This window comes from Rhinatrema bivittatum, chromosome 5 (assembly GCF_901001135.1).
Source record: "Rhinatrema bivittatum chromosome 5, aRhiBiv1.1, whole genome shotgun sequence".
Taxonomy (NCBI): Eukaryota; Metazoa; Chordata; class Amphibia; order Gymnophiona; family Rhinatrematidae; genus Rhinatrema; species Rhinatrema bivittatum.
The window spans coordinates 83,731,250-83,747,865 of record NC_042619.1 but is presented as its reverse complement, the minus strand read 5'-3'; the positions used below and the strand labels follow the sequence as shown (position 1 = coordinate 83,747,865).

The 16,616-nt window shown below is 50.3% G+C and overlaps 1 protein-coding gene across 2 annotated transcripts in view; it reads left to right on the top strand.

The window, feature by feature from the left end:
- Positions 1-16,616, top strand: part of SKA3 (spindle and kinetochore associated complex subunit 3) — a 132,926-nt gene that overhangs the window by 45,393 nt on the left and 70,917 nt on the right. For both annotated transcript variants that reach the window (XM_029602529.1, XM_029602530.1), the window contains exon 5: positions 7,807-8,200. In XM_029602529.1, coding sequence (XP_029458389.1) covers positions 7,807-8,200 — 394 coding nt within the window. The remainder of the gene's footprint in view (positions 1-7,806; positions 8,201-16,616) is intronic.

The following is a 16,616-nucleotide window of genomic DNA, read 5'->3' as shown; positions in this document are numbered from 1 at the left end:
AACTAGAGGAGAAAAGATTTGTTATTAAAAGAGCAATGACAGACTGTGGTATGTAATTAACCATATTTAACTATCATTCAGCAAAACTGTATCAGTAAAGCATTATTTTGGATACTTTCCCTGTACGTACCAGGATCAGTCCAGACAGCTGGGTTATGCTTCCCCTCCAGCAGATGGAGTCAGAGAGAAAACTGAAAGCACCCCCTAGATATACCGGTGTGCCACCTGCGATCCCTCAGTATATTCTCTGACTCCAGCAGATTGAGAGGCATAACCTGCGGTCCTGCCCTGGTCAGTGTGTTAGTACTGGGGGGGGGGGAAAGGGAAAAATTTTATTAGAGGGACAAGATCATTTGGTTTCTTTCTCTCTGTCCTGTCTGTTTTTGTTTGAGCGCAGCGCGGTTTTAGGCTCAGTGTGGGGCGGGCCTTGAGGCTGGGGGAGAGCTTACCGGTGGGCCGGTCACCCTCCCCCCCCCAATTCCAGGGGTCCCGTCCCTGAAGGGGGTTTGGAAAAAAAAAAAAAAAGGTAAAAAAAAAAGCTGTTTTTTCAATTTTTAGCCACTTCAGTCCTGTTGGAAGCAGGCAGTGGGTTTGTGCCTTTCCACCCCGGCCTGCCAGAGCCTCTACGGACCCCGGAGGGGGTGGCTTAGTCACCCGGCGTGCTGGGCTGGTGAGGGGTTTCACTCACCTCGGTTTTGGCGCCTTTTTTCTTTAGGGCTCCATTTTTCTTCCCGCGATGCCGCGATCTTCGGCCTGTGTGGCCTGTGCTGGGGAGGGGGCGCGACTCTCCCGGGAGGGCCTCTGTCCCCGATGTCTCCCCGGGGACGAGGGACCCTCCCGGGGGCCGAGCGCTGCCCGCAGCGATCTTTTATTGCCGCCTTCGCCGTGGCATCGCGGCGCTTCTTTCAGCCGTTCTCCAGCCCCTCCTCCCTCGGGGAGGAGTGCGGCAGCCATCTTGGCCACGCAGCAGACAGACTTGGAGGCATCGGAGGAGGAAAACTCCCCTCCTCCCTCACTGGGCGAGCGAAACCCGCGGTCCCCGGCCGATTTGGAAAGCCCCCACCCCCCTCCCTCAGGAGCCATTCAAAGGAATTTAAAACGGTCGGTGCCTTTTTCGTCCGATTTTGTGCTTTTGATGCACAAAGCATTTTTACAGGCTGAATCAGGTTGGGAAGCAGAGGTCCCTTCTCCCCCCAAGGTCCCTAAGCCTACTTTGCTCCAGGGGAAACCGGGCGTGGGGTCCTCCGGGGCCAGTGTCTCCCGCCCGCGGGGGGGGGGGGGGGGGGCTGAGGGCACAGGGGACGCGGAAACCTATTCTGGGTCCCCAGGAGCCTTCGGATTTGTTGGCAGCGGACGAACAGATGCACGTTGAAGGGGATGACCCCCAGGTGCTGCGTTTATTTGGCAAGGAGGAGTTAAGCGCCCTTATCCTCCATGTCTTACAGGAGCTTGAGCTGACGGCGCCCCCCCCAGGACGCTGACACTTCTACGGGGGATATTGCTATGGCGGGGCTTCGGGCCCCTCCTCAGACCTTCCCATTCCATCATAAGGTGTTACAGATTGTTTCAAAGGAGTGGGGAATTACCAGAGTCTTCCGTGAGGGTCACTCGAGCTATGGAAAAACTATATCCCTTGCCTAAGGAATCTCTGGATCTCCTTAAGACGCCTGCGGTGGACTCGGCTGTCATGGCGGTGGTTAAACATACGACTATCCCTGTTACGGGGGGTATAGCTTTGAAAGATCTCCAGGACCGTAAGCTGGAGATATTGTTAAAGCGTATCTTTGATGTGGCAGCTCTAGGGGTCCGGGCAGCGGCGTGCAGCAGCCCGGCCTCGTGCAGAGGGCCAACCTGCGATGGGTCCAGCTGTTGCTGACCACGCAGGAGCTTCCTCCGGGTGAGGCTGAGCAGGCTAATTGCGTGGAAGCCGCGGTCGCTTATACAGCGGATGCTTTATATGATTTGTTGCGCACTTCAGCTCGCATTATGTCCTCGGCGGTTTCAGCTAGGAGGTTGCTGTGGCTCAGTCGTTGGTCGGCGGATGCCACCTCCAAAGCGAGGTTAGGTTCCTTCCCCTTTAAGGGCAAGTTACTCTTTGGTGAGGAGCTAGATCAGCTTATAAAGGACCTGGGCGACAACAAGGTATATAAGTTGCCGGAGGATAAGCCGCGTCCATCTCGGGCGTTTGGGAACGCTATGGCTCGTTTTCAGGGTCAAAGACGTTTCCGTGCGGGAAGAGGTGGTACTTTTCCCCAGCGGCAACAGACAACGAGAACCCAGTCCTGGTCTCCTTCCTTTCGTGGCAGGAGGCCTTCATGTGGAGGCGCCTCACAAAGTTTCGCTACCAGCAAGCCCACACAATGAAGGTGCGCAGGCCCATTCCTCCGTTCCCGTTATCGGAGGTCGGCTGTCCCGGTTTTGGGAGGAATGGGTCAAAATAACTTCGGATCAATGGGTCCTCGACGTGGTTCGGTACGGCTACGAGTTGGATTTTGTACGTCCCCTCCGGGATCTCTATATGGTATCGCCGTGCGGCCCGTGGGAGAAACAAATGGCTGTAGCTCAAACGCTCGATCACCTACAGGCTCTGGGAGCAGTGACTCAGGTCCCGCCGGACCAGCTCCGGACAGGTCGATATTCCATTTGCTTTCTGGTTCCCAAAAAGGAGGGCACCTTCAGACCAATCCTGGATCTCAAGGGAGTAAACAAGGCCTTACGAGTGCCTCGCTTTCGGATGGAGACTCTACGGTCTGTTATTGCGGCCGTCCACAAGGGAGAATATTTGGCTTCTTTGGACTTGACCGAGGCTTATCTCCACATTGGAATCCGAGAACGTCATCAACGATACCTACGGTTCATGGTGCTAGGGTCCCACTATCAGTTTTGTGCCCTCCCTTTCGGACTGGCCACCGCGCCGCGAGTGTTCACCAAGGTGCTAGTAGTGGTCACGGCTTCTCTCCGTCGGCAAGGAGTACTCGTGCACCCTTATCTCGACGATTGGCTCATCCGGGCAAAGTCACATGCGGATTGCAAACGGGCAGTTTCCCTGGTAGTGCGTCAACTTCAGTCGTTGGGTTGGGTAGTCAACTTCGCGAAGAGCAGACTCGAGCCGACCCAACAATTGGAGTTTTTGGGCGCGCGGTTCAATACCTCGGTGGGCAAGGTTTTTTCTTCCTCATCAACGCACGCTCAATCTCATGGCACTGGTGTGACGCCTGTTGGTTCTCGCGACTCCCACGGTGTGGGATTATATACAGCTCATTGGTCATATGGTATCTACTATGGAGATGGTGCAATGGGCTTTTGCGCATATGCGGCCTTTACAGAGATCACTTCTATCTCGGTGGGATCCCAGATCAGAGGATTACGGGCTGGAACTCCCTTTACTGGAGGAGGCCCGCTCCAGTCTCTCCTGGTGGCTCAATCCAGACAACCTGCTCCAAGGAGTGAACCTGGAACCCCCATCTTGGATGGTGGTGACGACGGATGCCAGTCTTTCCGGCTGGGGGGCGGTCTGCCAATCCCGAGCTGTTCAGGGCACCTGGTCAGCGCGCCAGTCCACTTGGTCCATCAACCGCTTGGAAACCAGAGCGGTACGTCTGGCCTTGCGTCGCCTCCTTCCCATGGTAAGCGGACGGTCAGTACGAATTCTGTCGGACAACGTGACCACAGTGGCGTACATAAATCGACAAGGAGGCACAAAAAGTCGTGCGGTAGCGACAGAGGCGGCGTTGTTGATGGCTTGGGCGGAACGCCACGTGTCGCGCCTAGCGGCCTCCCACATTGCCGGCGTAGACAATGTTCAAGCGGACTGCCTCAGTCGCCAACATCTAGATCCAGGAGAATGGGAGCTTTCGTCGGAGGCGATGTGTCTCATCACTCGGCGGTGGGGGACTCCGCACTTGGACCTAATGGCGACTCGGACGAATGCAAAGGCGGCGCGTTTCTTCAGTCGAAGAAGAGAGCACGCGTCGGAAGGAGTGGATGCACTGGTACTTCCGTGGCCCCGTCACATCCTTCTGTACGTGTTTCCACTGTGGCCCCTGCTGGGGAAAGTGTTACGACGACGCATAGAGTCCCATCAAGGTCCGGTGATTCTCGTGGCTCCGGAATGGCCGCGTCGTCCATGGTTCGCGGATCTCGTCAACCTGGCAGTGGACGGTCCTCTGCGGCTAGGTCATCTTCCCAATCTTCTGCGTCAGGGTCCTGTAGTTTTCGAGCTGGCGGCTCACTTTTGTCTGGCGGCTTGGCTTATGAGCGGAAGCAGTTGAGGATGCGGTGGTGTCTACCCTGCTTCGGGCGCGTCGGTCTTCTACTATGCTTGCTTATGCTAGAGTTTGGAAGGTTTTCCATGACTGGTGCGCTGGTTTGGTTATAACGCCTAAGCGTTCGACCGTTCCTCAGATCCTCATGTTCTTACAGGACTGCCTGACAAAGGGTTTGGTGTATAATTCGCTTCGCGTCCAGGTAGCGGCTCTGGGATGCTTGAGAGGTCAGATGGACGGGTCTTCCCTTGCGTGTCACCCAGATGTAGCTCGGTTCTTGCGTGGTGTTAGAAACTTGCGTCCTCCTCTTCGGCTTCCCTGTCCGTCCTGGAACTTGAACTTGGTACTCCGTGGCTTGTGTGTGGCCCCGTTCGAGCCTATTCAGTCGGCTTCGTTGAAGGATCTGACTCTCAGGACGGTTTTTCTTGTGGCTATTTCCTCGGCTCGGAGAGTGTTGGAGCTTCAGGCTCTTTCTTGCAGAGAACCGTTCTTGCGTATTTCTGATTCGGGTGTTTCCTTACGAACCGTGCCTTCCTTTTTACCTAAGGTGGTCTCGGCGTTTCATGTCAACCAGACTGTTGAGCTACCCTCCTTTTCTGCAGAGGACTTGCAGTCTCCTCAAGGTAAGGACTTGCGGCATCTGGACGTCCGGCGAATTCTTCTGCGTTATTTGGAGGTTACCAATGATTTTCGAAAGTCGGATCATCTCTTCGTGTTGTGGAATGGGCCCAAGAAGGGTCTTCAGGCATCTAAGGCTACGATTGCCCGCTGGTTAAAGGGGGCCATTGCATCCACGTACATTGGCTGCGGTAAGCCTGTTCCGGATGGGCTTAAAGCTCATTCGTTGCGTGCTCAGGCGACTTCGTGGGCAGAGAATCGATTGGTCTCTTCCCAGGAGATATGTAGGGCGGCCACTTGGAAATCTTGGCATACGTTTGCCAGGCATTATCGCCTGGATGTCAGGGGTCCGTCCTCTCAGTCGTTTGGCAGCAGCGTGATTCGAGCGGGACTCTCAGGGTCCCACCCCAGTTGAGGCGGCTTGGGTACATCCCAGCTGTCTGGACTGATCCTAGTACGTACAGGGAAAGGAAAATTAGGTTCTTACCTTTGCTAATTTTCGTTCCTGTAGTACCATGGATCAGTCCAGACGCCCGCCCACGGTGTTCTGGGAGTCCGCTCGTGTTCCATTTTTATCCTTTACATTACAGTTTTCACACCACAGATGAAGTGTGTTTTTTCACGGTGCAATTGTCATTGTTTACTGTTGACTGTACAATTTTGATGTTCTATTTGTTTGTCTGTGTTTAAGGAGGTTACTGTTTGATCTGGCCTCTAGGTTGCACTGCATTCAGTTGCCTTGTGGAAATTTATTGGGGGTGGCATTTGCTATGGCTAGATTCTTACTTCTGCTTTGATATCACATATACTGAGGGGTCGCAGGTGGCACACCAGTATATCTAGGGGGTGCTTTCAGTTTTCTCTCTGACTCCATCTGCTGGAGGGGAGGCATAACCCAGCTGTCTGGACTGATCCATGGTACTACAGGAATGAAAATTAGCAAAGGTAAGAACCTAATTTTCCTTTCTGTGGTCCAAGTGTGATTTGTTTGACGCACAACAGAATGAGGGAGATCCAGCACAGCTCACTAGTCACCCTGAACTGGGACCGGAGAGGGCTCCTTTCCATCCCTAGTCCGAAGGACTTACACCTTGGTATAGGAAGAGAAGTAAAAGCTAGCCAGGATCCTTGCCCCAAAGAACTTACAAATACAGTAACTTTAAGTCCCCCTCTGTTCCCAATTGGTATTTTATGGAGGGGGTTACATGTACACTTATAATTTCTCTTGGGTTTGACAGCTGACCAAATTGGACTTGTGGATTCAGCAACAATTCTTTAGTTTTTGGACTCCGGGTCTGTATGAAGTATATCATCTTTGCCTCCTAATTCTTTGTTCTATTTTCATTTTTATGTTTTCAGCACAATAGGACATTCTATGTGTAGGTACCTTCATTTTCAGTTTTTATTTTATTTTATCTAGGAATTTCAATGTTAGAACAAAAAAGAAATCTGTGGAAAAATTACTTTTCTATATTTTTCTCCTGTTAAGTCATTTTTCCACTGATTTGCTTTGTTATAACATTGAAATTACCAGGCAAAATAAAATAACTGAAAGAGTCCCTATGTATATGCTTTTGTAGGAATTTTCCCAGGTGTACCCCTTGTCTTGTTCTGGCAGGTTCTCTGATGAAAAGTGCAAGCTACGAGTAGTAGCAGGTGTACCCCTTATTTCTAACAATTCCAAAGAACAAAGAAAAGTGCTTACACAGCATCCTTGTGTCTGCTTTTTATTGATTTATTCCTGCACATTCAGTGATTCTCCATCTCCAGTGTGAGATTCATACCCCAGAATGAGTGCCTATAAGGGTCAAATGCAGTTTAAAATCTAGCAAAATTCACTCTACAATATCACTCAAATCTGTACACAGCTTTTAAGTCCACCAAAGCCAATTTTGAAGAGGAAAGATCTAGTCTGTTTCAGGAAGATCAGTATTTACACAGTTCCACAGCCAACTGTTTTTATGTGGCACATCCTGGGGTAGAAGAGAAGGAATAGTGGTGTACACAAATATCACTGGGCAACAAATTTTCACAAAAGTCATGTTACTGAAATGAAATTAGTCAATTCTTATAAATTTCCATATGCTAAACATGAATGTGACTGTGAAAATGCAAAATTGGCTCTAGTTTTTTTGTAATATGCAATAATATAATTACATCTTGAATTGTATGCCAATAGTAGGAGACCTACGGTTAATACCGTTTGAAAAATGAAGTCATAGACTACGTCTTAGATTTGTTTGCTTGTCTCTTGTACACCTGTTCGGGAGCATCTCTGCGGAGTGTCCAGCAGTAGTCAGCCAACATGAATATTTCAAATGCTCACCCTTTCTGACTGGGCTTCATATAGTACACTGCTGACGTCAGCTTACTCAGCAGCAGCATGGCAGTAGAACTGCATTGCATCAGAAAATGATGTAATAAACTCTGGATGATGTGTGCATGATGGCATTATGCAATATGATGCATTCTAGGCTTATTTGCAAGTCCTACTGGATAAATTTAGATGACTAAACATAGAAAGTGAACTATATTAAATATCTTCAAAACGAGAGCCAATAAAAACTTTTTATGGTCATATTCGTGTTCAGCACATCAAGATACTACAGAGTAGGACCTTTTTAGGTCAGTAACACTTTCATTGTTGCCCAGTGTATTTAGTGAAACTTCAGTGTCTGTTGTAAGTCTCCAGTTTTGTGCTGAGCTCTGAATAGCTGTCATAATCCCAGAGAAGATTGGCTATTTTGTAGATTGTCAGGTGTCTGAAGAAGAAACACGTGGTCTTGAAAGCTCATGTAAAATGCATCTTTAGATAGTTCTTATGTTCAATAAAAGATCTCAGTTTGCAAAGAATCCAGTAGTTCAGTATTTTATCTCTTGTGGATTGATTGCTACTATAATCATTTTACTATTTATTATGCAGGGAAAGAACAAGAGACTGGCTGTCCTCAATCTGAAACATCTGTTCAAGAGCAAATGGAAGACAAGTTTCTTGCTCCCAGGGATCCCCTGAAACTCCCACAATTATCAGAGTTTGGTCTTTCTCACTACCAGCTTCAAACAAAAAATAATTTAGTAAACTATATGGCATTTAATCAAATAGCTGCTCATAAAGAAGAGCCAGAGGATATAGAAGCACCAGCAAGTAACCCTGAATTTATAATGCCTAAAATGCCGACGTGCACATTAAACATGGATGATGATGCTTTCTTAGAGTCTTGCTTTCCAAGGCTGGAACTGAATGATGATTACACAATGAAACTGAATGATGATTACACAATGGCCCTAATAAATAAAAAGGCTCAGGAAAGGAAAAAGTAAGTTACATTATTTGTTTTTTTGTTTTTATTCTTTTCCCCATCTGTAGCTGATCTTTTTTTGTGTTTACTTGTACTCAGGCTGCTATCATTCAATGAGCAACTTAACAGTAAATCTCAAAAAGCCTTGTTTCATATCTCTCCTCTTCACCCAATTTATGCTTCTATATATGTTCATTCTTATGGGAGTATGAGGATGCCCCCTCCCCCTCACTTCCACCCCAAAATCTAATCAGTTTCTTGCCTTTTTTTCATCTGTGATGGGGGGCTTTGCCCGTCATTAAGTCAGTCCCCAGTATTTTTCCATCAGTAAAATAGTGGGAGAGGGGTTTTGCATTTTGAAATCCTCCCACAGCAGTAGCATAAGATATGGCATACTGGGTCAGACCAAGAGTCCATCAAGCCCAGTATCCTGTTTCCAACAGTGGCCAATCCAAGTCACAAGTACCTGGCAAGTACCCAAACATTAAATAAATGTCAGGTTACTATTGCTTATTAATTAATAGCAGTTTATGGAATTTTCATCTAGGAACTTATCCAAACCTTTTTTTTTAAACCCAGTTACACTAACTGCCATAACCACATCCTCTGGCAATGAATTCTAGAGCTTCACTAAGTGCTGAGTGAAAGAATTTTCTTCAAATTGTTTTAAATGAGCTACATGCTAACTTCATGGAGTGCTCTCTAGTTCTTCTATTATCTGAGAGAGTAAATAACAGATTTACATTAACCTGTTCGTGTCCTTTCATGATTTTGTAGATCTCTCATATCTTCCCTCAGTTGTCTCTTCTCTGAACTGAACAGCCCTAACTTCCTTAGCCTTTCCTCATAAGGCAGCCATTCCATGCCCCTTATCATTTTGGTTGCTATTCTCTGCACTTTCTCCAGTGCAACTATATCTTTTTTGAGATGCGGCGACCAGAACTGCACACTGTATTCAAGATGTGGTCTCACCATGGAGTGATACAGAGGTATTATGACATCCATAGTTTCATTTACCATTCCCTTCTAATAATTCCTAACATTCTGTTTGCTTTTTTGATTGCCACAGCACACTGAGCTAATGATTTCAATGTATTATTGACTATGATGCCTAGATCTCTTTCCTGGGTGGTAATTTCTAAAATAGAACCAAACATTGTGTAACTACAGCAAGGGTTATTTTTCCCTATTTGCATCACTTTGCACTTGTCCATCTATGGGTGCTGGATGTCCATCATGGACACACACTCTATCAATTGCTTGAGCCCAGACCATGATTTGTCATACTGATACAGCTATGTTCACATATTCCCTAGGCCACAGGAGTACTACACCTGGAAGATGGAAGCCCAAGAAAGATATGGATGGGTAAGAGCCTGAAGCCTTGGTGCGAGGCTGAGCACTGGAGCCACTCTTCATTGAAGAGTGAAGCGTCATCAGGCTCTTGGTGCAAGAAGTCAAGGGGGCAGGCTTTCCCCTCTCAATCCTCTTCTGTGGCACCAGCCTCCAGTGCCACCTCTAGTCAGGTTTGAGTATGGCACAGAAGCCTGTGATGCTAGAGGAGGCACAGAAAAAATGACCCAAATGGTATATGGAATTGATCGCCTTTAGGACTGCCCTCTTAGACCCAAAGAAAAGTTTGGCGCAGGGCTCTCCTGGAGTGGGTTGCTCTGATGCCGAGGCAGGACATAGTCTCATTGGCATGGGTGCTGTCTTTGTTCATGGTACAAAAGAACCCAATGGCGCTGAGCAATCTGCTTTATCCAAACCCTGAGCCAAACAGGGTCTCCTCTGTCATTTGTGTAAAGCTCACATTCTAAGGTGTAGTCAACACTGTGTGGCAGATGCAATGTCAGTGATGTCAGAGCACAACACTTCGGTGCTTACATCCAAGTCCTGTGATGGATGTCGCAGCACGGAAGATGCTACTGGTGCTATCTGAAGTGAGGTGCTAGTCAATGGGAGTTGTCAACCCAACTGGCATAGAGCACCTTGGAGCCAGCCACCATTACAACAGGAGCAGCTGTAGTGCCAGGTTCCTTGTCAGCTTTACCAGCAAACCTGAATAAGGATGAGACCGGTCCCAGCCCAGCGGTTCCTCGGGGACCACACCGGACTTGGCAGGCCGCGGCGAGCAGCCAGGGAACCCAAGAGACCTGGTACCCCTGAGGCCAGATCCGGCTTCGCTTTCCTGGGTGGAATTATTTAAGGGGATTCACGCCTTTGTCCAGATGCAGTCTGCTCCTCATATGGGTCTTTCCGTCCCGGTTGATCCGGCCCCTGGACCCTCGAGACCTAGGCGCGGCCACTCGACAGCCCCGATTATGGGGATTCGGATTGCTCCGAGGAACATGAGGAGCCCCCGAGGAGGGTGAACTTTCCTCGGAGATAGAACCATACCGGACCATGAGACGCTTCTTTCGGAGAGAAGATCTTCCAGGCCTGGTCTCACAATGCTTATCGGAGCTGGCCATTCCGGGCCAGGACGCCCCAGGGGACCCTATAAAAGAACCCCCTGCTAGAAGGCCTGCGCCAAATGGCTCACCACTTTCCCCTCCTACAAGCAGCACAGCAGCTAATCGAGCTGGAATGGAAGGCACCGGAGGCCTCATTCAAAGGGGGTCGGGCCTTGTCTGGCATGTACCCTCTGGATCCGGCGTCCAAAGAGCTGCTGGCGTGCCCCCGCCATAGTTAATGCAATTGTGAAGCGCATCACCCTTCCGGTGGAGGGGGGAGCGGCCCTCAAGGATACGCATGACCGACGCATGGACACCATTCTGAAACAAGCCTTTGAGGTAGCAGCCATGTCCCTTCGAATCGTGACTTGCTGCACTGTGGTGACGCGCTCCTGCTTATCACAGGCCAGAAACAACACCCCGGGAGAAGACATGGAATCAGCTCTCGCATTTCTCACTGACGCAGCCTCCGACCTCGTCCGTATGGCAGCCAAGGGAGTGTCCTCCTCAGTGGCAGCCAGGAGACAGCTTTGGCTACGCAATTGGGCGGCCGACTCGTCCTCCAAGACACGACTCACAAGAATGCCCTTTAAGGGTTCCCTATTGTTCGGCAGCGACCTCGAGAACTGGGCTACTAAATGGGGTGCCTCTCCATTACCCCGTCTACCAGAAGACAGGTCAAGGAGGAGCCAGCGTTCTGTTTCTAGACCATCCAGAGGTAGAAACTCGCAGCGCTTCAACCCCTACAGGACTCGCTATCAAGCACCTCGTTCTCAGGCCAGGAACCAGCCCTTTCGGGCTAAGCACACCAAGAAGAGAACCGGCCCGGGTTCTGGCCCCGGCCGTAACCCACAATGACAATCAGCCGACCCATCCGAGGGTAGCAGCCATAGGGGGCAGGCTAACCCTCTTCTACCGCAGGTGGGTCGAGATCACTTCGGACTAGTGGGTCCTCGCCATCATCCGGGAAGGATATTACCTGGATTTTCTTCGGCTTCCACCGGACAAGTTTGTGGAATCTCCTTGCTCGCCGATCAAGAAAGCGGCATTAGAAGTGACCTTACAGAGGCTCCTGGCCCTAAGAGCCATAATCCCAGTACCTGCAGAAGAGAGAACTTCTGGGCATTATTCCATAGTACCCAAGAAGGAGGACACTTTCAGGCCCGTCCTGGACCTCAAGTCAGTCAATCGACACCTACGGGTCCCCAGCTTTCGCATGGAAACTCTGCGGTCTGTCAAGACTTCAGTACAGCCAGGGGAGTTTCTCACCTCCCTAGATCTGTCGGAAGTCTACTTGCATATCCCAATCCATCGGGATCACCAGCGCTATTTACGCTTCAAAGTCCTGAATCAGCACTTCCAGTTCCGAGCTTTACCCTTTGGGTTAGCCACGGCGCCGCGGATCTTTACCAAGGTCATAGTAGTAGTGGCGGCAGCACTCAGGAAGGAAGGAATTCTCGTCCATCCCTACCTGGACGATTGGCTGATCAGAGCAAAGTCACCGGAGGAGAGTCACCGGGCAACCAACAAAGTTATAGCTCTTCTGGAAAGCCTAGGATGGGTAGTCAACATAAAGAAGAGTTCCCTACAGCCGTCCCAGTCGCTGGAATACCTAGGGGTCCAATTCAACACCCAAGACGACAAGGTCAGTCTGACCTCCAAGAGACAGTCAAAACTCAGAATCATCTACAGATCCTGCTGAGCGCCAGCCGGCCCACAGCTCGGGATTACCTACAAGTCCTCGGCCTCATGGCATCCACTCTGGAAGTGGTGCCTTGGGCGCGGGCTCATATGAGACCATTGCAACGCGCCCTTCTATCTCAATGGAGTCCACGATCGAGGAACTACACCATACACCTACCTCTGCCGGCCAGAGTGCGGACTCAGCTACGGTGGTAGTTACAGCCCGGCCACATAAGCCGGGGGTCAAGAATGTCCTCCCCAACCTGGATTCTGCTCACCACAGATGCCAGCCTGAACGGATGGGGAGCACACTGCGAGTAACTCACCGCCCAAGGGCGGTGGACCAGAGAAGAGTCAAGGTGGAACATCAACCGACTAGAGGCACAGGCAGTCAGGCTTGCGTGCCTGCGATTTGCCCACAGACTTCGTGAAAGAGCGGTCAGAGTGATGTCAGACAACGCCACCACAGTGGCATACATCAATCGACAGGGTGGAACCAGAAGCCAACAAGTGTCCCTAGAAATAACTCCCCTGATGATTTGGGCAGAAGCAAATCTTCAGGACATCTCCGCCGTCCACATTGCCGGGAAGGACAACACGACGGCCGACTTCCTCAGCAGAGAAAGCCTAAACCCGGGGGAGTGGCAGCTGTCACCCACAGTTTTTCAGATAATTGTGGATCTATGGGGGACGCCAGCCATGGAACTATTAGCGGACAGGTCCAATGCTCAAGTTCCCAGATATTTCAGCCGCAGGCGGGATCCTCGAGCCTAGGGGATCGATGCCCTGGTACAACCATGGCCTCAGGGGATCCTGCTATACGCCTTTCCTCCGTGGCCCCTGCTGGGCGCCATTGTACACAGGATTCAGCGACACAGAGGCCTAGTTCTTCTAGTGGCCCCGGACTGGCCAAGAAGACCCTGGTACGCAGACATGAGAAGACTACTGGCAGGGAATCCTCTACGCCTGCCTCCACACAAGGACCTGCTGCAGCAAGGTCCCATCCTCCACGAGGATCCAGCTCAATTCTCTCTTACGGTCTGGCCATTGAGAGGGCTAGATTGAAGAAAAGAGGATACTAGGAGCCGGTAATAGATACACTCCTCCGAGCACGCAAGTTCTCCACATCACTGACATATCAGGATCTGGAGAGTTTTTGAACCCTGGTGCGACTCTCACAGCACCAATTCACATGCCGCTAAGATTCCTCTCATCTTGGACTTCCTACAAGATGGACTTCAGAAGGGTCTGTCCCTCAGCTCCATCAAGGTACAGGTAGCAGCGCTGTCTTGCTACGGTCCCAGGCGTGATGGCAACTCCATTGCCAAACACCCAGACGTTTCACGTTTCCTGAAAGGAGTCAAACACATTCGCCCGCCACTGAAGTGGCCAGTGCCCTTGTGGAACCTCAACCTAGTATTGGAATTTCTAGCGGGATCCGCCTTCAGGCCCCTTCAAGGCCTGTCTCTCCGTTTGTTAACCTTGAAGATGGTGTTCTTGCTGGCCGTATGTTCAGCACGCCGCATCTCAGAGCTACAAGCACTGTCCTGCCGTGATCCATTTCTCAGAATCACTCCAGAGGCTATCCATCTTCGCACGGTTCCTTCCTTTTTACCCAAAGTGATTTCACACTTTCACCTCAACCAAACCATATCCTTACCTACCACGGAAGGTTTGAAGAAATCGGAAGAAGGTCGAATACTACGTCATCTCGACATCAGCAAACTGCTATCCAGATACCTGGGAATGTCAGAAGTAGTACGAAAGACGGACCACCTGTTCGTCCTGCACAGCGGGAAGAATCAAGGGGAAGCGACCTCACGGCCGACCATCGCCCGCTGGATTAAAGAAGTTATCAAGGCAGCCTACGTAGAAGCAGGTAAACCACCGCCTCTATAGGTCACGGCTCATTCTACCAGAGCACAATCGGCCTCTTGGGCAGAAGCTAAGCTGCTGTCGCCTGCAGAGATATGTAAAGCGGCGACGTGGTCCTCCCTCCATACCTTCTCCAGATTCTACCATCTGGATGTCCAGGCCCGGGAGGACAAAGCATTTGCGAGGGCAATCCTACACGGTCCTCGGGCAGCCTCCCGCCCAGTCCGGGAGTAGCTTTTGTACATCCCATTTGTTTTGAGTCCATCTGCTACACGCTAGGAAATGTTGAGATTACTTACCTGATAATCTCCTTTTCCTTAGTGTATGCAGATGGACTCAGCATCCCGCCCGGCTGCCGGTATACATGGGGATTCGCCGACTCACGGTAAGACATGTTTTCCTATATAGGGCATCCACCCTGCCGGGTGTCGACGTCTTCCGGCTGAGTACACTGGCGGTCTCCAGCTACCATCAATTGGTCAGGGTAATCCTGTTGATGAATCGATCGGTCAGTTACACATATATCCATAAAAGCTTTTGCAAGGAAGATTACTGATTTGCTACACTTCCTGTGGGGGTATATGTACCCGTGCTGACGTCAGATCCGTCTCCAACTACTAGCACGAGCACACAATACCCATTTGTTTTGAGTCCATCTGCATACACTAAGGAAAAGGAGATTATCAGGTAAGTAATCTCAACATTACTTTTAATTCTGTATTTAAAAATAAATAAAGGGATTCAAGACTTCTGTTTTAAGGGAGACTGCTCTGTCTCCCTGCTCTTATGGGGTCCTAGAGGGGCTTGCCCCTTGTTTATTCAGCTTAGGAATCCCTTCTTGGTGACCTGCTTGGGGCGATACTGGTGGTCCAGTCACAGCCCCTCTTTGCCTGTGCTGCCCTCAAGGCATCCTACATCTCCAGTAATTATCGCAATGACATTTTTTGCAAATGACATTTTTTGCATATTTGTCCTCTCTGTTAAAATCCTAGCTTCCTTCTCTGTTTCCAAGTTGTGTAACTCCCTTGTTTTATTGTAACTCAAACCTTTTAGTTCCTAACTTGTTTAATGTTTATTATTATTATTATTATTATTATTATTTATTATTACGTTTGTTCCTTCTCCTCTTGTTTAATTGTAAACTGGCATGATGCGACACCCATCGCGAATGCCAGTATAGAAAAACTTAAAATAAATAAATTAGCAGGGATGCTCGATTCCCCTACAGTCACTAAAGTTTAAAAAATAATAATACATAAAAGGCAAAGACAAGCAAAATCAGCCCTGCTACTGCAGGGAAAGCAGCGCAGCAGGGTTCGTTCGCCTGCTCCCGCTGCTCTGGCAGACCAGCTCAGCTGATTCTCTCTCTCTGCGGCGTTTCTTACCTCTCATCATGCCACGTTCTAATTGCTGCCTAGCCTGCGAGGAGCCTGCGATTCGGCTCTCCTGCGATGGGCTGTGTTCTGATTGTTTGACCGGCGGGGAGGGTCCCTCCGGCAGCGGCGAGGTCGGCAGCCCATGGTTGACCCTCCAAACAGGTGGCTAGGCCAGCCCTCTCACAAAAACCTGTGGGAACGGTGGCCATTTTGGGGGCAGGTTTTTCTTCAGACTCCGGGCTGCAGGGCTTAGGAGAGCCTGATTTAACCATTTCTCCGCTGGATTTAAGCCCAGTCAGAGTCCCGGAGGGGGATTTTTGATCCTACTCCTTCTCCCCCTCCTTCCTCTTTACCCAGGAAATCCAGGCCTCGTTTTTCCACTGAATTTGTGCTCTTAATGCACAAATCCTATCTGGCTAGCCTGCAGGAAGAGGATGACCCCCTCTCCAGGTCCTTCCGTCCCCCCCAGCTAAAATCCTTTGGGTGCCTGCTCCGCAGCCGCCTCCTGTGCCGGATGGGCAGGGCTCTGTCAGGGTGGTGCCAGGAGCCACGGGCCCCCCCCCTCCCCAGACCCTCCCCAACCAGCTGCGATCCCTGATCCTGATCTGGACTCTGACTTGCTCCCAGGTCCTCCTCTCGAGGGGGACGACCCGCGTGTTCTCCATTTTGTTCCAAAGGGAAGAGCTGGACCCGCTCATTCCCTTTATTTTGGACGAGCTGGGAATTGAAATGCCACCTGAGGATTCATCTACGGTCTCTATACCAGCTAACGTGGACCCGGTCCTGGTGGGACTTAGGGCTCCTCCACGTTCGTTCCCGTTCCACCCTATGCACAGGCAGCTGCTGCTCCTGGAATGGTAGTCCTCCGAGGCGGGGCTCTGCCTGGGTAGGGCGATGGACAAGCTCTAGCCCCTCCTCAATCAATGCCTAGAGATGCTTAAAGTTCCCAAGGTGGACACTTCCGTCTCCGCGGTCACCAAACACACCACCATCCCAGTGGTGGGAGCCACAGCACTGAAAGATATTCAAGACCGCAAACTCGAG